The sequence below is a fragment of the Eumetopias jubatus genome, unplaced genomic scaffold (assembly GCF_037043125.1).
Source record: "Eumetopias jubatus isolate StellerSeaLion01/CBP00866 unplaced genomic scaffold, mEumJub1_p1.0 scaffold_6, whole genome shotgun sequence".
Classification (NCBI taxonomy): Eukaryota; Metazoa; Chordata; class Mammalia; order Carnivora; family Otariidae; genus Eumetopias; species Eumetopias jubatus.
The window spans coordinates 129,545,452-129,566,458 of record NW_028274812.1 but is presented as its reverse complement, the minus strand read 5'-3'; the positions used below and the strand labels follow the sequence as shown (position 1 = coordinate 129,566,458).

The following is a 21,007-nucleotide window of genomic DNA, read 5'->3' as shown; positions in this document are numbered from 1 at the left end:
AGGGCTTTATTATGAAGGCAGTCACCCTTGAACTGTTCTTTGAAGACAAGTAAAACATTTTCATTAGAAGAAAGGAATAAGGAAAGCATTTTCCATAGGGATAGTACAGTAAGAAGAATAATAGTGATAATAACTTAACTCCTTGACTGCTTACACCTTGTGAAGAACTGTTCTCAGTGGCATTAATATTGCAATTATTTGTAAGCATTGTAGCTTCTGTCGTATTATCTCATTTAATGTCAGTTCTGAAGTGCTTGTATTAGTTCTTATGCTCATTCTACAGATGAGGAACTAAGGTGCTAAGGCACTAGGAGCTGCAGTAGTCACAGCGCCTGGCACATAGTAGGTGCTTATTCAGTATTAAACAAGTGAATGAACGCGCAAGCAAACATGCCAAGTTATGCAACTAAGCAGTCAACTCTAGATTTGACTATGGCTCGCTGTTAACCTGCATGCGAAACAGTGAAATAAGCGAAAACATTTGTGTACAGAAATACGATGGGTCCAGTAAATGAAAGGGTCTGAAAAACTGATGGATGAAGACCAGTTTCATTGATGAGATCATAAGAGGAGTAGAGTGTTGAGGGTATGAGCCAAGTCCTTAGAGGCAGGGGTCTGATTTTAAATCCTGCTTTCTGTACTTACTAGTCGTATTACCTTCTCTTTGTACCTCAGTTTTTTACAGATGCCAAAAATCTGTAAAATGGGACAATGATCCTCTCCTAATAGGAAAGTGGGATTAAGACGAATAATACATGGGAAGTACTTAGCATGGGTCTGGGCACTAGTAATACTCAATAAATAACTCTAATAATTATTACTAGTAGTTGTGGTCCATGAGAAAGGGAAATCACTCAATGAAAACAGTCCAGAGAAATTTGAATCTGGCAATGGCAGCCAGGATGAATTAACAGATAAGAGAGGAGAAACAAGAATAGAAAGTTGTGGAAGCATTGTAGGTATCAAGCACTACCTGCAAGAGAGAAGTTCGTATGAATGAGAAAAGGGAGGGAGGGTGAATGAATCAAAGAGACACACTGTAAAGACATAATCAGAATGTAATGGTAAATTTATCAGGCATTTTATATCTTTTTGGAGAATTCTGAAGTCATTGTTGACAACTTGTCATTGGAATTAGTACTTAAAATGCCCTTGGTTTGTACCTCAAGGCTCAAGAATGATGGTGGTTCTAATTATGGCATCCTGAATATACTGGCAAAACTTCTTTTTTCCCTTCTAGCCACCTCACCACGACCAAAATAGTATCAGTTCTTTTATCATGAGATCTAAAACAATCCAAGTTTTGGTGTGTTTTGTTTTGTTTTGTTTTTTTCAGGTAAGTCTTGAACAAGGGCTGCTGATTGAAACTCATTGTCTGTTTTATTTCAGTGCGAGCAGCTTCTGACTCTGTCTGTAGACTCCAACAGAGGGAGCAGGAACGAAAGAAGGTAAAAGTAGATCATTTGCCTAATGGGGTCTATAACTCTTAATATCACTGAATTGTTAGCAGTTGCTTTTGATTAAAAAAATCTCCAAATTTGTTTTCTTTATGCAGTGATTTAAAAATGGCTAATTCATTGAAGATAATGTTGAGGAGGTTTGAGCACATGATTGCCCCATCCATACTTTTCTAATTCAAATTGCAGACCTCTTTTTTTCCTTTTTCAACATTTCCATGTTTTTGGTATTTGTCTGATTGAGAACAGAGACTAAGACTTTTACATAGAACAAAAAATACCCACCGTATTGGAAATATAAATCTTTTATTTAAACTTGAAGCATTGATGAGTATATTTCTTCTAGAAAAGGAAGCATTCATGCCTGTGGATGGTTTATTTAATGAATAGTCCTAAAAGTATGTGAATCACTTGCTGGGTAGTGCTTTGCTTATTGAAAGTATATCTTACATAAATTCAGATGTGGAAAAACAGCACAAGAATTTAAGTTCCTGTGATGATTTGCTGTTTTCACTTACAATTTCCATAAAGTATTTTTATAACTTAATCATTGTTCTAAACTAATAAAGATACACTTTTTAAGAAATATTGAAAATACTAAATCACTGTGAATGTAATGCCTTTTATGTATGAACAAGTGTTACTATCTCCATTTCTCTGGAATGGATTGTAGTTAATCCACAATAATAGTTCAGATCTGCACTGTATAAAAATGCAGTGAAGTAAACCTTGCCAGAGTTTAAGTTTCTACACCTTCTGTTCAATTCTAAATATCGATACAGAGTTTAAAAATTCAACAATTTGGTGAATTGGGCCTTACTGAAAGGACTTGGCATTTCAGGCAGGTGGGAAGACTGCCCAGGAGGAGTAGGGTCCTAGCAGGCTGGGTCAGGAAGCAGGGCCCCTGAGCATGTTGATAAAATGGCAAGGCAAAGCCATGCTGGGAAATCTGTCAGAGTGTAGTGCTTGCAGTGTCCAGAGAGCACTGTAAAGGCAGGCACTGGAGCTCATGTGGGCCATGCCAGGCTGGACAGCAGATATTTTTTAGTTCTCTCCTTTGCGAGGTGCCACTGGGGATGAAAGATTTTAGTTTAAGTTGAAGGCAGATCATACACTCAGGAACTAACAGTCCAGAAGAGGAGTCCCAAACTACTAACACTAGTATGATGTAGGATAAAGTAAGAACTGTGGTCAAGTTACAAAGAACTTTGTGGGATCTTGGTAGAAGGAGTAATGTATTAGGAAGATGGTGGCATTCAAGCCCAACCTTGATCAGTGAGTAGGAATTCAGTTGATGGAGGATGGGAAGAAAGATATTGTAGGGTGAGGGATACAGGGTAAGCAAAGACAGAAGGCTGTGAAGTCAGTAGTCCCACGCAGCTGCTATGTAGAGGATCTAAGTGGATATTTCTGGAGATGATTGTGGAGAATCTTGAATGCTATATTAAACAATTTGTGGTTGAGGGCACCAGGAGCATTTCTGGTTTTGAGAAACAGAAACACTATTTGATAGAACACTGGCTGTTACTGTAAATAAGCAATTCTCTTGGTTTTCAAAATAAAAATTAAAAAAAGTGTTCTGTGTAGCCTATTACTATGTGATTTAAGCAGATTGACATCAATATGCACTCATACATTATTGGCCTTTCTTCCTGAGAGATTGTCAGAACAGTTAGGATTGTGATGAAATGTCAATTCTTGTCACTCTTGAGTAGAACTAACCTAAAATTAAATTATAATTGGAATAGTTCCTCTTGTCACTTGGAACTTTCTCACATTTGGTGTATTAACTGTATATAAGTAGGAAAATGACCAGCTTTGGTGAGAAAATACCTGGAATCTTCTACTTCTGGTAGTTCCTTTGTTGAGCTAGCTGTATCCTCTTACACAAGTCCTTGAGCTTCAAGCTCCTCATCTGCAAAATAAAAACCAGTTATACTTATCTGATAGATTGATTTTTCTACTTACCAGATAAATTGTATTATATAATCTACATGAAACAGCTTTGCAGATTGTATCCCACCCCTAGTGGAAGGCATCATTTTTCCCCTGCCAGCTCGATTATTGTTTAAGGTGGGTAAGAACCCTGCTGTGGTCTCTTAGAGTTGGTGAAGCTCTTGAGAATCCCACCCATTCACAATTTCTTTAAAAGATACTAAGATACTGTACTGTGGTTTGAATAAAAATGGCCTCAAGAAATAATAAAGTCCTTAGATTATGTTAGTTTTAAATATATTTCTAATAGGTATTATGTCAGAGAATGTTACTGAACTATTTTTTAATGTGGAATACATATTAAAAATCAATATTTTAGAATGTACTGAAATGTGTTTCACTAAGAATTTTTATGGCATTTACGAAGCTAAATGTGTAAGAATCCACTCTGATTATTTTCTTTTCTCAAGATAATTGAATAAAATTCAACAGCTAAATGTTACACAAAGATGCATTTCTCAGACAGTGCTCAGAGAAAAGTAAACATTCTTTATATTCTGCAGGTCAATAAACCTTTAGTCTTTGTTTCTTTTTTAGAGCTTATCTGTTAGCAGAACATTTGAAATATCTATCTTTAAGGACCCTTTTTTGATACTGCTATATCTGATTTTTGCCAAAACTGACATGGCAGAGGTTTCGGATTACATATATATATATATATATAAAAGATATAGACATAAAGTTTAAATTTTCATCTAGCAAATGTGTACAAAGCAAAATTGACCTCTAGCTGGGTTTTACAGTCTCATGTTAATTGTTGCCCTTGGTTATACTGCTGGCTACATTTTGTATATTTGAATGGCTCTCAGAACAAAGAGATGGGAGTAGTAATGGAATAAAATAGACTATTGCCATTAATCTTTAATTCTTTTATGTCAAGACAATATGTGGAATTCTGTGGGAAGTAAATTATGATAAACATCATTCATCCAAATTACACTTCCCACAATTGATACCTAAAAAGTACATTCAGAAGAACAATAAATGCACATTCCCCAGTTATTTGACATATGTCTTGAAAACTACCCTCTAGTACAAAGTTGCATTTTGGAAGCTAGCATTAAAAGTAATGAAATGAGGGGCGCCTGGGTGGCTCAGTTGGTTAAGCGACTGCCTTCGGCTCAGGTCATGATCCTGGAGTCCCGGGATCGAGTCCCACATCGGACTCCCTGCTCGGCAGGGAGTCTGCTTCTCCCTCTGACCCTCTTCCCTCTCATGCTCTCTATCTCTCATTCTCTCTCTCTCTCAAATAAATAAATAAAATCTTTAAAAAAAAGTAATGAAATGAAAATACAACTAGTTTAGAAAATTCAGTGACTTAAAAATATACCATCAAGGGAAACAAGCTGTTAATACTTGTCAGTAGTTTAAACTTAGGTTCATGCACACGTGTCAACTTTTGAAGCCATATTCGACCAGAGTAGAGATAATAATAAAGTAAATACAAATCCTTTGATTCATCTTGTCTGCAGATATTTACTAGATTTAGTTACACCCCTGCGTGATTATTTTCTTGAGAGCAACGAAATAGCATATACATCATTCGTCATAGAGTTTGAAAATGCAAAGGAATAGCTGTTATTCTGACACTTCTTACTGAAGTAAATTCTTTTTTATTTTTTGGTAAAATTAATGATAGTGTATTACTGACAGATGTTTGAAAGGGCCTTTTAGGCCTTAGTTGGCCAATTCAGAGTTTTCCCATAGGCCAGGGTGTCTCAACCTCTGCACTGTGGACATTTGAACAGATAATTCTTTGTTGTGGTGGCTTGGCCTGTGCTTTGTAGGATGTTTGGAAGCATCTTTGGCTTTTACCCACTACATGCCAGTAGCGCTTCCCCCTAATCTGTGCTGTGATAACCAAAAATTTGAGGGACAAGAGAAAATTAAATGGTGGTTAAACCGCCCCCCCCCACCGGTAAGACTCACTGATTTAGACTATAGTATATGCAAAATTTTGTTCTTATTATGTATCTCAGAGTTCATTTATAGACCTATTCCTAGACATAGTTTGGCCTCAGGATTGGCTTCTCTTTAAATTTATCTCTAATGAGATTACCATTTTATATATATATATATATATATATATATATATATATATGTATGTATGTATATATAAATTATCACTGTACAAGTCTTTTGCCTCATTGGTTAAATTCATTCCCAAATATTCTTTTCGATGCTCTTGTAAATGGAATTTTCCTAATATCCTTTTTGGATTGTTCATTATTAGTATATAGAAATGCAACTGATTTTTGAGTTTTTTGATTTTGTATCCAGCAAATTTCCTGAATTTGTTCATTCTAGTGTTTTTTTTTGTGGAACCTTATGGTTTTCTACATATAAGACTATGCTGTCTGTAAGCACAGATAATTTTGCTTCTTCTTTTCCAATTCGGATGCCTTCTTTTTTTCCCTCCTAATTGCCCTGGCTAGGACTTCTAATACTATGTTGAGTAGAAGTGGCTAAAGCAAAATTTTGTTGTCTCCTTCCTGATATTAGAGGGAAAGCTTTCAGTTCTTTGCCATTGGATATGATGCTAGCTGTGAGTTTTTCACATATTGACCTTTGTTATGTTGAGATAGTTTCCTTCTATCACTAGTTTGTGGAGTGTTTTTACCACGTAAGGTAAAAAAAAGTTCATGTCTTGAACTTTGACTAATACGTTTTCTGCATTAGATTGAGATGATTAATGTGTTTTTTTCCTTCATTCTGTTGATGTAGTATATTTTATTCATTGATTCTCATGTGTTTCGAACCATCCTTACATTCCAAGAACAAAATAGTGTATGACGACCCTTTTAATATGCTGTTGAACTCCGTTTGCTAGTAATTTATTAAGGATTTTATATCAGTATTCATCAGGAATATTGATCTGCACTTCTTTTTTCATACAGTGTCTTTATCTGGCTTTGGTCTTGGGACATTGCTGGCCTCAGGATGAGTTGGGAAGTCTTCCCTCCTCTTCAAATTTTTTGAAGAGATTGAGAAGGATTAGTATTCATTCTTCTTTATTTATTTTTTTAAAGATTTATTTATTTGAGAGAATGAGAGAGAGAGCATGAGACGGGGGAAGGTCAGAGGGAGAAGCAGACTCCCCGCTGAGCAGGGAGCCCTATGTGGGACTCGATCCCGGGACTCCAGGATCATGACCTGAGCCGAAGGTAGTCGCTTAACCAGCTGAGCCACCCAGGCGCCCTAATTCTTCTTTAAATGTTTGGTAGAATTCACCAGTAAACTCATCTGGTTCTGGTGTGACTTGATTTTTAATACCACATGCTCTCATAAACTCTTGCTAGAAAAAGAAAAACTATTTCAAAGTTAGTTGTACTTTTGTTTTGAAAATTAGCACATATAAATCCCTGAGTGGTTCATAGTGTATGCCTATAGACTTTTTTCTGCCTATTCAGGCATATTCAGTCAGTTTTTTTAAAGCTTTTAATACTTTTGGAAATTGGAATGTGAAATACTTGTTAGTTTCTGTCATTTTTTAAAACAGAGCCAATCCTGAGACTAATAATTTAATATATTTGGTTTAAACAACATTATGTAGCAAAAAGAGTAGAAAACTGGATTTTTACTCTTGATTCTACCGGGTTCTAAGTGTGTGTCTATGGAAATATGTCTCTATAGGAGCAGCATATATACCATATTTGACACTTAGAATAGACCATTTTTTACCACTCCCAACAAAATTATGTTTAATAATAAGCCTGATGTTAAAGAATAATGACAAGAACAAAAATACAGGTGGTGGTGTTTTTAACTTCATATATGTAGTCACACCAGTAAAAAAATAAAAAACTTAAAAAAGTACTATAACACCAAAGGAAAAAGGTAAGAGATTAATAAATTTAAGTACATCGATTATTTTTTGAAAAAAAAAAAAAGGAAAAAAAACTTGTCATCTACATGTTGTCTGTTATGGTAATGAATAATATTACAGTTTGCTTTTGATTCTTACGCAGATTTGTTAATAACCTCATTGAATTGATCTTTGACTATTCAAATTAAATAAATAGTATAGACAAATTAATGTTTTGACTCAGTTGATTAAAAATGCTTTTTTATTATAATTTTGAAAAATTTCTTTGACATGAAGCAATAGATACATAGTTCAGAAAAGTTTTAAGCATAAGAATAAGTCTGAAAGAGCTTCATAAAAAACATGTGTCACAATAAATTCCAGAAATTGCAATACTGTCTTTATTCTTTGGCAGTCATTCTAATGGTTCCCAATATCCCTACAGTATAAAAATTTTAGGTATAAATAAAAACATACTCAAATTTAAGTACAAAAAAATGGTCATATAGAATAATGGATTTGAACTGATTCAGAGTTTATCTGCATTTGCTCTACTGTCATTGTTTAAGTGCAATAATATTGAATTCCCTGGGGGCTGGAGGGGCTTAGTGTCTAAAGAAAGCTGAAATGATTCTGGACTGTTTGGTATTTACTTTGGAAATAAACATGTATAGCCGACTTCATCTTTGTCCAGGACTGGTTATGTAACTGGAAGTCCTCTAAATTAACTTCAGTGTAAAATACAAAGTTTATTAAAGGATAAACAATAAAAATGTGTTAATTTGAAACATATTATTAAAATTCAACAATAACTTCAGTAATTGTTTAGAACTTTAGATCAGAGAAAGATTTTTGGTTTAGGAGGAGTATTTTATCACCGACTTTTTTCAGTATCGTCAGTGGCTGGTGATGATAAAAAACAGTCTTTCATTTGTTTGTGTCCTTAATGTAAATTCTCTACCGACAATACACTGTCTTATTGCTTGCACCCAGGGCGGGGCTCCCCCACCCTCCTGCTGTTGCTGTACCCCTGGTACATGGTGTGTCGTTACTGAAAAAACTGCAGACCCTCCTGTGTAATGCGACTCCATTGTGTTGTTATTAAAGAGATACGTTTGTACAAACGTCAGGAAATAATCTTTAGTACTCACTGAACTATTAATAATGCCAGGAAAAAGGATACCAGAGAAAGGATTTGGTGTGTACGTGGGGAGCTATCACTTGCTATCAGACTTAGATGAAGCTGTGTGACTCTAACTATAGTTCGATCGGATCATTGTTTTCAAATGTGTTTTAATGAAAGGAACACTTACTTCAGACTGAATCTCACTTAGAACCCCATTTCTTGAACATAAAAGCAGAATTGCTGTTCCTGAAGGTGATGTGCACAAGTGATAATCGTCTGCAGTTAGCTTAGTATTTATAAAAGATTTTTCCTTATTTCCGAGAGTTCTTTGTAGTTGTGAACAGATTGACTGGCATGTCGGGCCAAGTCCTTGGCTTCTGTAACTTCCTCGTGTATGAACTGGGGCGCCCGCTGACGTCAGAACGGCTTCAGTGGAGTCGAGGAAGTATTGTGACAGTCTGTCAGGAGGGACCTTATGTGCTGCTCTCGATGAAGCAGCTGCTCAGCTCCTTGTCATTCTATTCCAGTGAAGTTACAACTGGCCAGACTGCATTTCCTTACATTTTGAATAGCTATACCCTAGGATGACCTTCACTCCTGTCGTACAATACTTTTTTGCCTAGGTGATATGTAAGATACAGCTAATTGGGGATTTTTCTGCTCTTACATACAATAAAACCTTATGTGTCTAGGAATCTTAGAAAATGAAACATTCCATCTAGCCAAGCTTACCAGAGCTGAGGTTTTATCTTCTTCAAGCACACACTTTCATAACTTTATTTTGGGGGGACATCTTTAAAAATGTATTTCGTACTTTTCTGGTTTTCATAAAAAGAATTATTATAGGCTAACTTTCTTTACGAATCAGGAATTGTTGAGAATAGACAGTTTTACGTTGTGGTGAGTATGGGGGTGTCCTCAGGATGTTAGAGTGTTTCTCTGTAGGAAATGTTCTCAAATACTGTGTGTTCTAAGTTTTTGTATCTGTGTTCTCCTTCCCCACAAGGCTGATGCCTATCATTTCTTCCTACCTCATTTATCAGCATTTCCAAGAGTGACTTCATGAGCTTAGTGGTAAGAAAGCAAGACTAGATTTTCAGCTGGATTAGAGAGTAGTCAGCATTCAGCTTCTTTTCACCTGAACTGTGAGGCCAAGCAAGTGATCTATCTTACGTGAAAAAGCTAGTTGGATATATATGTTTTTAGTCATAATATTCTGAAACTACAAAATAGACATGCTGATAATTAGTGACATCTTAAATTCTTTTCTTAGAGCCAAATGGTAAATAGTAGAATCATCAAGGAGGATTGAATTGAGTATAGGAATGGGAAGGGGAAACTCACTTTTATTTGAGTTGCCTGTATTGTTCAAATTATTACAAGAATCTGTTGCTGAAATTGAATTATTAAAACTAGGAATGCCTGGGTGGCTCAGTCGGTTAAGTGTCTGCCTTCAGCTCAGGTCATGATCCTGGGGTCTTGGGATGGAGCCCCACCTTGGGCTCCCTGCTCAGCCGGTGCCTGCTTCTCCCTCACCCTCTCCCCCCTCCCCCGACACATGCAAGCGCACGCGCGCACACGCGGGATCTCTCCCTCTCAAATAAAATCTTAAAAAGTAAATTATTAAATTAAATAATTTATTAAATTTATTAAAATTAGTAAAATAAAAAATAAATTATTAAAATTAAAGGGCAGAAAATGGGGAAGATAAAAAGTGGTTTGATCTTCCTTCTAGATGTTTTGCTTATAATTTGTATAATAGTGATATTAATTTTCATTAAGTTCCACAGGCAGTGAGCTAGGAACTTGACATGTAATACCTCTGGTCTTCATAAATATTTATTTATGAGTATGAAGTATTTTCCTCATTTTAAAATTAAAGAAACTTTAACTTGCTCAAGGTCATGCAGCTGGTAGCAAGTGAACCAGAATTTGAAGTGAGGTTTATATGCTTCCCAAATCATCATTTTTCCATTCAGTAGCACTGGAAAAAGTGCTCTCTGGTGGGAAGTGGAATCAGGGCCGTTGCCTTGTGGTCCAAATCACAGGGTCGGCTGAGCCAATTATGGTGCATATCTTAAAAGAATAAAAAGAAAAGAAAAATGTTTTTTTTTAAGATTTTATTTATTTATTTGAGAGAGAGAGAATGAGAGACAGAGAGCACGAGAGGGAAGAGGGTCAGAGGGAGAAGCAGACTCCCCGCGGAGCATGGAGCCCGATGCGGGACTCGATCCTGGGACTCCATGATCATGACCTGAGCCGAAGGCAGTCGCTTAACCAACTGAGCCACCCAGGCGCCCCAAAAAGAAAAATCTTTTAAACAACATCTGAGTGCACGTTTAGTATTTTCTGTATTTATTAAAAAATAATTTACAGCTAAAGCAGGATCCCATTTTGAGAAAGTTTATTTGCATATTCTTCTCTCTTAAGTCTGACTGTGGCTTTTCTCTTAGAATATAATAGTTTTTGCCAAAGTACCATGAAAAGAGTTTAATGAACTCCATGTTTTATTCATCTTTTGGAGAATTACAATCCGTGAGGCTGAAAACTTAAGAAGTAAAGTTCTGAATTTTGTTTAACCTGTTTCCTAAATTTATTGCCACCAGCAAACCCCTCCCTAACCCTCTCTCCCCACACTGTAGTGCCTGTGCAGGTCCCAGGGGTCTGTGGCACATACTTTAGGGGAATGTTTGACTTTAATGCAGACTTCAGACTCACTCCAACCTCTTTTCACTTGAAAAGCCTCCATGCGGAGGAAGGTCAGATCACATTGGCAGGAAAAAGCTCTTGTAATAGTTGTTTTTGTCTTGTAAAAGAGACTTCCTACCTGTATAAACCTTCCTCTGGAAAGATCCAGTTCACACTTTGGATAAAAAAGGCATAGGTTGGGTATCACAAAGACCTAAGTTTGAATCTACAACTTAGTAGCTGAGTGACCATAGAGAAATACATTTACTGTCCTTAAACCTTAACTTCTTCATCTGTAAAGTGAAAATAATGTAATTTTATAAGAGCAGTTTTTAGGAGTAGATAAGATATGCAAAACAAGTAGCAAAAACATGCATTTCGTAGATACTTAGAGAATGATGGATTTATCCACCTTTTCATTCTGCTTATCATCATCTCAGATGAGAGAGAAAATGGAGCAGCAGGGACATGATGACAGCATGAAAACAGTTCCCATTTTTTTTCCTATTAGCTATCTTTTTGGTGTGACCAAGCATCTGGGCACCAGTATCTGAGTATACCAGGTGTCCTGTTTTCATTAGAGTGCTGGAATTTATAATGATTTTAGGTGCTTTATAACTTTTTATGGTTTACATCTGTCACAGTTTTTGTTTGTTTGTTTCATAGAACTTAGTCTCTATCCAGACTTGTAAAGACATGTATGTAGAACATTTAAGGCAGGGATATAAAAGCTATTTTTCATACTCTCTTTTCCTGTTGAGCTTTTCTTTGTTGTACATATTCAAAGATAATTGAAATTGTACTAAACTTACGCCTTTTTCACTTATACATTGTTTTATCTTTATCGTGGTAGTCAAAAGAAAATTTTTTCACCTTTATATAGAAGTATTAAGGGACATCTCAAGAACTTAAGATATTTGCACAGATGCTTTTGGCATTTATTTACTTTAAGGAATGGAACTGAGCCAGAAGAGATGTCTTGAGTTCTCTTCCAGTGACTAATAATCTATGCCTCTAAATCTTTTTTAGATTTAAAATCTGTTTTTAAATTTTCTTTAAAAGATTTTTTATTCATTTGACAGAGAGAGAGAGAGAGAGAGTACAGCAGGGGGAGGGGCAGCGGGAGTGGGAGAAGCAGTTTCCCCGCTGAGCAGGGAGCCTGATGCGGGGCTCTCCATCCCAGGACCCTGAGATAATGACCTGAGCCGACGGCATACACTTAACCGACTGAGCCACCCAGGAGTCCCAAAATCTTTTTTGAATTTAAAATCTTTTTTAATGCATTGAAAAAATACTTTATGTAAGACATGCATCTTTATTTCTCTTTGGACATATAATCTTTAAACTTGATTTAAATATTAAGTACAGTTAAATGGAATTTGAGAAGAAATAGAGGTATGAAAATTTACTTGGATTGTATTTGATTTTGTCATTTAAAGATACTAGACATTATTGAAATTTCAGAAATATGGTTACCCATCCATGTTCAGTCATAGTAAAGAAGCCTTAGATATTTCTAATTTGTCATGTTCTTGTTGGACATTAAAACTGATGCAATTTTAGCATTGTGACTTTCAAGCTGATTGCTGTAGTAGCCACATATCAAGAGGTAAAGTTATGTTTGTCTCTTCTGCATAGAGGAATAATTGTCTGGAAAATGTCATGTGACTTTCAAATTTCTTTTCTCAGATTCTTAATGACCATTTAATAGCTAGTGAAAAACAGCATATAACCCAGTGGGAAGATTTTATGAAAGAACAACACAGCAGACAGGCTGAAGTGGATGAAGAACACAGAAAAGCCATGGAGAGGCTTAAAGAACAATATGCCGACATGGAGAAGGACCTAGCAAAGTTTTCAACCTTTTAAGAACTTTAACCACAACAGTGACAATTTAATAAGAGAACATTGACTTCCCCCCAAAAAACTGTTCCCACCAAACCATTTAGCCTCTGCTTCAAGCTTAGCAATATATTCGATGGCACTCTTATATCAGAAGAAAAGTAAGTCTTAATTGTTTAATAGAAGAAGAGTGCTACATCTTTCCAGTTTTAAGTGCCTATATATGATTATTTGAATGGGGAGGATAGGAGGAAAAATGGGATAAATTTGCTTTTTGTTAATCAGAACTGGGTGTCTTTTCCATTGATTATCTCAGAGGACTGTAAGTATAGACTTCTTAGAAAAATAATTTAATTCTTTCTCACATAGGGTGAATATTAGTTACTGTGGCTTAGAAGGCAGATAGAATAGCTACTGTCATAACGTCCTTGGTTATTGGAAGAATGTATACAGTGTTATTCCATGAGTAATGTGGACAAAAACAACGTCTTTGGAGCAGAGATCATATTTAAGAGAGGTGAGAGGCAAAACCTTTTCTCTGCTGAGACAAAGATGGCCACGTTGGTCTTTGAACTGCCCATTGGGAAAGGTTACACATTTTGTAGTATGGCATAATAAGTGTTTCACTGAATGACAAAACACACTTGCTAAGTTTTCTGGCCTTCCGGCACTTAATATTTTCAGCTTTTAAAACATACTTAGAAGGAAAATCTTACCAAAAATATATTTGACGTTTAGCCTTTCCAAGAACCATAATCTTGTCCATGGTATTTACCTCATTTTTGTGTCTGTTTTGCTGTCGGTAAGCTTTGTAAGATAAATAACGTCTATACATGTTTCAACTGTTTAATGAGTAATCAGCAAAATCTGCCAAGGAGTCCCTCTGGAACCATATAAAGATTCTGGCTCTGAATAAACCAGAAATGTTTGCCCACATGGCAAATGATCCATGTTAAATGTAAATCCTTTTTTAGTGTTTAACGTCTGTTCTCATAAGCAGGTGTATTATGATGAAACATGTACCAATTCTGTCATCACTGTGATCTTCAAAAAATCTGCATTTAACAGTCTAATTGAGAAACTAAGTTGATTTTTTTATTTGCTATAAACCAAGCAAATGAAATGCAATAATTTCTGAGATATATGGCGAATGAATTCAAGGTATGGATAAATCTTTCAAATATTTTTTATTGCTCTCCAGTAAAGAAAGGCACAAGAAAGAAAATACCCAACTCTCTTGTGTTATCTCAGTGTTGCTACTGCAGAAAAGTGACAATGCTTGCTTGTGTAAATTTATGGCTTACTGTAAAGCTTCATTCTTGGCTGCATGTTGAAAATGTGATTAAAGTTAATAGAGGAGATGAAATAAGTATTTGAGATTTCTTTCAATAACACTGAACTTCTGCCAACTTTCTCTGTCCGCTACTGTAGGCTTGACAGGTTCATCAATCATTCTCTGGTACCTGGACTAAAAAGAGCACTTGCTGACACTAAGGCATGTTGGAATTTTCTTAATTCTCTTTCAGTGGATGGAAAAAAATAAAACCATACTTCCAAAAATAGCCCACACATGAAAAGGGAGGGGAACCTTAAATGAAAATTCCCTTTGTACTGTAGGCAGTTTCTGGAATGCTATTAATTGCCAGCGCACCATTTGAACAGATGCTATGACTGAGAAATCAGGACTGTGTGTGAGAGCAAATGTGGTAGCAAAAGTGACTACTTCACTTGTGCAGCCAAGGTTTCTGATAGTGTTTGTTCCTCTCATATGAATAATAAATACTATATAAGTTTGTATATTTTATATAAGGATCTAAAGGACTCCTTAAACCAAAATGAATTGGTAAGCTTTTTGAACTGTCAACATTAAGATATTAAATTCTTTCTTTGTAACTTTGTTAGCTAATCAACATAGTGTGTAAAAGAGACGGTTGGTTTGCCTTCCCCTTAATATTTTCACTTATATTTCCCAGTTTCCAAATCACTTTTGATAGATATTTGCATGTAAAAATTAACTTTAATAATTACATAATTTACAACATTTCTGTTTATGCTGTTGAGCAGAGATAAAATGGGTTCTGCGTAGCTCACAGGATTATTTTGTAATGATCAAGTTGAAGTAACATTCTGCCTTTTTAACGTATTATAAAAATATTCTTAAGGTCTAAGTATTTTCTATTTTTCATTATGATTTCTTTTTTTTGACTTATTTGTGGGTGTTTTTTCATTTCTTTTCTTCAGTTCTTTTATTAACCTGTAGATTTTTAAATTGTTCTTGTTGATTTATTCTTTAATTGGATTGTGGTTAGAGAATGGTTTGGTATAAGACTGATATGTTGAAATTTTTTTATTTGCCTTATGACCTAAAATATTGTTAGTTTTTGTGTTTCATTAGCACTTGAACATATGCTATTTTCCAGTTGTTGGGTATCCATTAGACCAAACTTACTGTGTTGTTCAAATTATCTCTGTTTTACTGTTGTTTTCCTTCTATGTAATCCCTCAGATTCTGAGATGCTTTGAAGTTTCATACTCTAGTCAGTTTTCTAATTCTTCCTGTAATTCTGTCAGTTTTTGTTTCCTATATTTTGAAGCTTTGTTATTAGGTACATACGACTTTGGAATTTTTTATCTTCCAAGCTTAGAATTGAATCTTGTTGACATAGCCTCTATTTCTAGTAATGTTTTTATTTCATTTTTTATTGCTTTTAATTCTGTGGGTTTTTTTTTAATTTACATAAGCTACACACATCAGCTGGTTAGTATTTGTAACTTAAAAATTATAACTGGGTTTTTTTCTATCTAATCCATTTAAATTTGTTGAAACTATTGATGTGTTAGGGTTCATTTATATCATCTTTTGTGCTTATTGTCCTACCTTTTCTGTTTCCTCACTGCCCATTGTTTTGTTTTGTTTTTGCTTTCCTATAGATTAATTTTCATTTTGTTTTCCTGTTTATCCTCCCTCTACTAGTTTAGAAGGTAAAACTCAATTTTTAACTTTTAGTGCTTACCAAGAAATTTAATCTGCATAGTTAACAAAATCTAAAGTTAGTATCTTTACTGTCTCCCTCAACACCAGAGACTTTTGTTTTTGTTTTTTTTTTTTAAGATTTTATTTATTTATCTGAGAGAGAGAGAGAATGAGAGATACAGAGCACGAGAAGGAAGAGGGTCAGAGGGAGAAGCAGACTCCCCGCTGAGCGGGGAGCCCGATGCGGGACTCGATCCCGGGACTCCAGGATCATGACCTGAGCTGAAGGCAGTCGCTTAACCAACTGAGCCACCCAGGCGCCCAACACCAGAGACTTTTGAACAGAGTTTGATTCCTCAATCAGTTAGTGTCTAGAATTTTAATTTATCTCAGTTGAACTCCAAAAATAGCTATTGTATACAGTCAGTGTTTATTTAGACTTACCCACAGTTTATCATTTTACTATCCTTGAAAGGTAGCTGGCTCTACAATTCCAGATTGATGGATTGATGCTTATTTTCTCTCAGTATTTAGTGATATTCTTTCATTGTCTTCTTGCTTTCGTTGTTGCTTCTGAAATCATAGTTGTAGTCTGATCGGTATTCCTTTGAAGCTAATCTGTCTCACATTGTTTACAGTTTTTATCTTTGGTGTTTTATAATTAAAGTCATTGTAATACAATGTGGATTTCTTTTTTTTTTTAAATCCAGTATTTTTTTTTTTTAAGATTTTATGTATTTATTTGACAGAGGGAGACACAGCGAGAGAGGGAACACAAGCAGGGGGAGTGGGAGACGGAGAAGCAGGCTTCCCGCCGAGCAGGGAGCCCGATGCGGGGGCTCGATCCCAGGATCCTGGGATCATGACCTGAGCCGAAGGCAGTCGCTTAACCAACTGAGCCACCCAGGCGCCCCTATTCCAGTATTTTTTTTTTAACTTCTTTTTATTATCCTATACACATTCATTGAGCTTCCTAAACCTGAAAATTAGTGCTTTTCATGAATTCTGGAAAATTTTCAGCCATTATCTCTTTTAAATATTGCATATCGCTCATTCTCTCCTTTAGGAAATCATCACATTCTGTTCTTTGTATCTCTTATATCTGTTTCATATTTTCTGTCTCTTTTTCTTCAGTGTGTTGAATTCTGGATAGTTTCTTTAAATCTGTTTTCCAGTTCCCTAATTCTTGTGTTCACACCATCTCTAACCTATTTATAACCTATTGAGTTTTTAATTATAGTTGTTTTTTTCATTTCCAAAGAATTGTTTGTTTCTCAAACATTCCTGGTCATTTGGGATAGTCCCATTGTTTCCTCTTTCTCTTTTCTTAAAACATATTAAATGTACTTACATTCTATACATGATAATTTCATATTTTTCTCCTTTTTTGTGGCTCTAAATCTAAATTTGTATATGTTGTTTTGTCTGAAACAGTTACAGTGATTTGTTTTCTAATAAGACCAGTGATTTTGGTTGAGTTGGTATTCTTCTAAACTTTATTTTGGGGAATTTTCATTTAAAATATGTTCCCATAGAGAGGATACTGTTTTTCTTTTCCTTGAAATACCAGTTTGTTTCTTGGGGCACGACCAACCCTGGATCACTTCATTTTTCATCTTGGGTTTCCTCCCTGTGTCTCCCCTGTGCTTCAGTGCGCGCACACACACGTGCACACACGCTCACAGGTGGTGTGACCTTCGTCCTCGGACATATGTGAGTGTCAGCATTCCTAGGGGAGACTTTTCTCCGCAGACCTACTTGGAGTAAAGAAGGGCACACTGAGGTATTTCCTGCTTTACTCGTTGAGAGTCGTGCCCTTTGGGGGTCCATCAGTCCTTCTCTTCCTCCAGCTCAGTCCCTGTTATGAACTGAATTGTGTCCCACCAAATTAATATGTTGAAGCCCAAACCCCCAAGGTGATTGTGTTTGGAGGTAGCGCCTTTAAGGAGGTAATTAAGGTGAACTGAAGTAGAGCCCTAATCCCATAACACAGCGTCCTTCTGAAAAGAAGAAGAGACAACAGAGCACTCTCTCTCCACTTGCACACACACAAAAGTTCATATGAGGACACGGCAAGAATTGGCCATCTGCAAGCCTCACCAGAAATTGAATTTTCTGGAATTGTGATTGTGGACTCACTGCCTCCAGAACTGTGAGGTAACAGATCTCTTTTGTTTAAGCTACCCCATCTGTAGTATTTTGTTAGGGCAGTCAGAGGAGACTAATACAGTCCCAAACTGTGTAATTCCTGTCCCCCGTGTAGACGTGGCTCCTTAAAACTGGGGCCCTTCTAGGCTACAGAGGTGGAGAAATGTCTTTAGGACAGTTACCAGTTCCCAGTCTAAATTATGGTATGGAATTTCACTCTTTCCTATCTACCTTCAGTTGTTTCCATTTATTTACCATTACTCAGCCATGAATAAAAAAAAAAATAGTTAAATTTTTTCCCCAGTGTTCTTGACATTCAGTAGCTAGTGAGATTTCCCTGTGCAGAAATAGCATGTTAGACAAGTATGTGTTGATTTTATTATATTAAAATTTACCTCCAAAAGAAATGTCCATATATTCTGGTATAAAAAGCGATACCTTTCCTTTTAATTATTGTGCCAAATATTGTCCATTTGATTATTTATTATCTGCAAACTAATTTGATTATTTCTATTACTTCTGTTGGATTCTTTTTACTGCTTGTGAGCTACTGAAGACCAATAAGAATATAGTAGTCTTGTTCTGAACCTTGATCACTTTTATCTGAATACTTCATTTTGGATTCTTTTCTTTTTAGGACATTACTGTGGTTTGTGAATATGTAAATAAATACGGATATGTAGTTAGAGGTTAGATCTGTGGTATTAAACCAGAAGTGCCCTAAAAACCTGGAGGAGTCACAGATGCTTCCCAGATACATCATAGATTCTCTTCTTTGCTCCTGGAACACAATAGGCTTTCCATCTGAACACTTCCATTCACTTTCTGAACTGTTTCTTAATGTACATGTATTTTGATGTATTAGGTTCTGGTTGCCATTGCAAATTAAAAGTAGAGGGTTTTATTGCTTTGGAATTTAGCATAATGACTGCCTTTCCTGAAACTGTACCCTAGAGGCTCCTTTTTTGCCATTTGGTGCTGTAAGTCTGTATCTCAGGATGAAAAATACCAGAAAAATATTTTAAGTATTCATTCAGTTAAAATATTTGAAGCTACCATTATAGAACATGTATTTTCTAGTAGTTCTTAGTCCTTCAGGAAAGTTTTAAAATCATTTCATTAATTTTCAACTCCAGTAAATACTGATATTAATAACGTGCAACTCAAGGTCACAGAATGAATGGAAGGTTAAAAATCGGTCATATCACTACCTGTTCTTCCTTCTCATTTTTAAAATTAACTGTTAAAAACAGTGCTTTCTTGTGATTGATCTGGCAAAATTAACAAAGCAGTATTTCCTCTGATATTTTCATATTTATGTTCCATAAAAAAAAGGAAACTGACATTTTTACATGTGATGCACTGCACAGAGCAGTGAATTAAGAAGTACACTAACATCTGATCCTCAGAAAAATTCAAGATTCAAATGGTCTCTGCAGAAATAATCAAAATTGATTTAAGGTAAGTAACCAATACTCACATTTGTATAACACAGCTTATAGCTTAAAGTTTACAATGTACTTTTAAGTGCCTTATATGTAATTTAATCTTACTTCATCCTCGTAATCAAGACTTATACACTTTGTTCTTTGGAAAAAAAGTAAAGTGATAGAAATACAGGGAATATAGTGTTTTGCTCACCTAACATTGAGCCAGCAGCATTAGCTAGATAAATAATTCTTTTATGTTTTTTTTAATCCATAAATAATGTCATGAAAATCCATGGCATAGATGTGTCCCTCAATTTTTCTTTAAAAAAAAAATTTTTTTTTTTTTTAAAAGAATGCTGGGGCGCCTGGGTGGCTCAGTTGGTTAAGTGACTGCCTTCGGCTGAGGTCATGATCCTGGACTCCCGGGATCGAGTCCCACATCAGGCTCCCTGCTCAGCAGGGAGTCTGCTTCTCCCTCTGGCCCTCTCCCCTCTCATGTACTCTCTCTATTTCATTCTCTCTCTCAAATAAATAAAATATTTAAAAAAAATAAAAATAAAAAAGAATGCTTCATGTCCTACAAAGATTAATAAGTCAACATGTGAAATTTAACCAAAGATTAATAAGTTCCAATATGTGAAATTTCTTTTAAAATATTCTGAATTACTAAAGGTATTTACTACTATTTCAGACTGTGCCACAGGATGGAAAATAATATGAGTGTGGCCAAGGTTAAAAGGCCGATAAATGCCACTAGGGAACAGACTGCTGTATGATTTGAGGTCGCTGAGAACTGTCAACACACACACACCAGGCCAGAGTGGTCCAGCCTTTACATAAAGGAGAAAGGGAATACAAGCCCATTGCAATGCATTTAGCCCTCCTGGCCAGCAAAACCACTCCACAATCAACGTGGGCAGTATTAATACTTTTTAAAAATGGAAGTGAATACAGAATATGTTCCCATTATTCCTTTGGAATAATTGTTTTCCTCCCTTAAACATAAAAAAAGAAAATCAAGTTTGATTGAGACCAGGCAGGCCTGGAGAAGTTTAGCCTTCATAGCAAATAATTTATCCACCATGTATGGGTGAAAAATTTGACTATAAAAGAAGTCGGTGTCATCTGCAAATACATAGTTTTATTTCTTTCATGATATGTAGAAAATCCCTGAAGATTTCACCAAAAAACTATTAGAACTAATCAAATTCAGTAAAGTTACAGGATATAAAATCACAAAAATCAGTTGTGTTTCTCTACAGTAACAACAAGAAAGTAAGAGAAATCAGAAAGTGAAATTAAAACAATCCCACTTAAAACTGCATCAAAAAGAATAAAATACCCAGGAATAAATTTAACCAGATGTAAAAGATTTGTACACTGAAAACTACCAGACATCGTTGAAAGAAATTGAAGAAGACATAAATAAATGGAAAGATAATCTGTGCTGAAGGATTGGAAGACTTATACAATTTATAAAAATGTCTGTACTACCCAAATTCAGAATGATTACTATAGATTATATGTGTTAGCTAGATTGTG

At 35.5% G+C, this 21,007-nt stretch overlaps 1 protein-coding gene across 2 annotated transcripts in view; it reads left to right on the top strand.

Moving 5' to 3' along the window:
* The window catches only part of BLOC1S5 (biogenesis of lysosomal organelles complex 1 subunit 5), a 54,361-nt gene that overhangs the window by 28,278 nt on the left and 5,076 nt on the right, over positions 1–21,007 (top strand). Inside the window, exons 4-5 of one of the 2 annotated variants that reach the window (XM_028122933.2) lie at positions 1,390–1,448; positions 12,761–14,651. In XM_028122933.2, the coding sequence (XP_027978734.1) occupies positions 1,390–1,448; positions 12,761–12,940 (239 nt within the window). In that variant the 3' untranslated portion in view covers positions 12,941–14,651. Of the gene's footprint in view, positions 1–1,389; positions 1,449–12,760; positions 14,652–21,007 lie in introns of those variants that run through there. The other variant, XM_028122934.2, reaches the window with a different exon arrangement.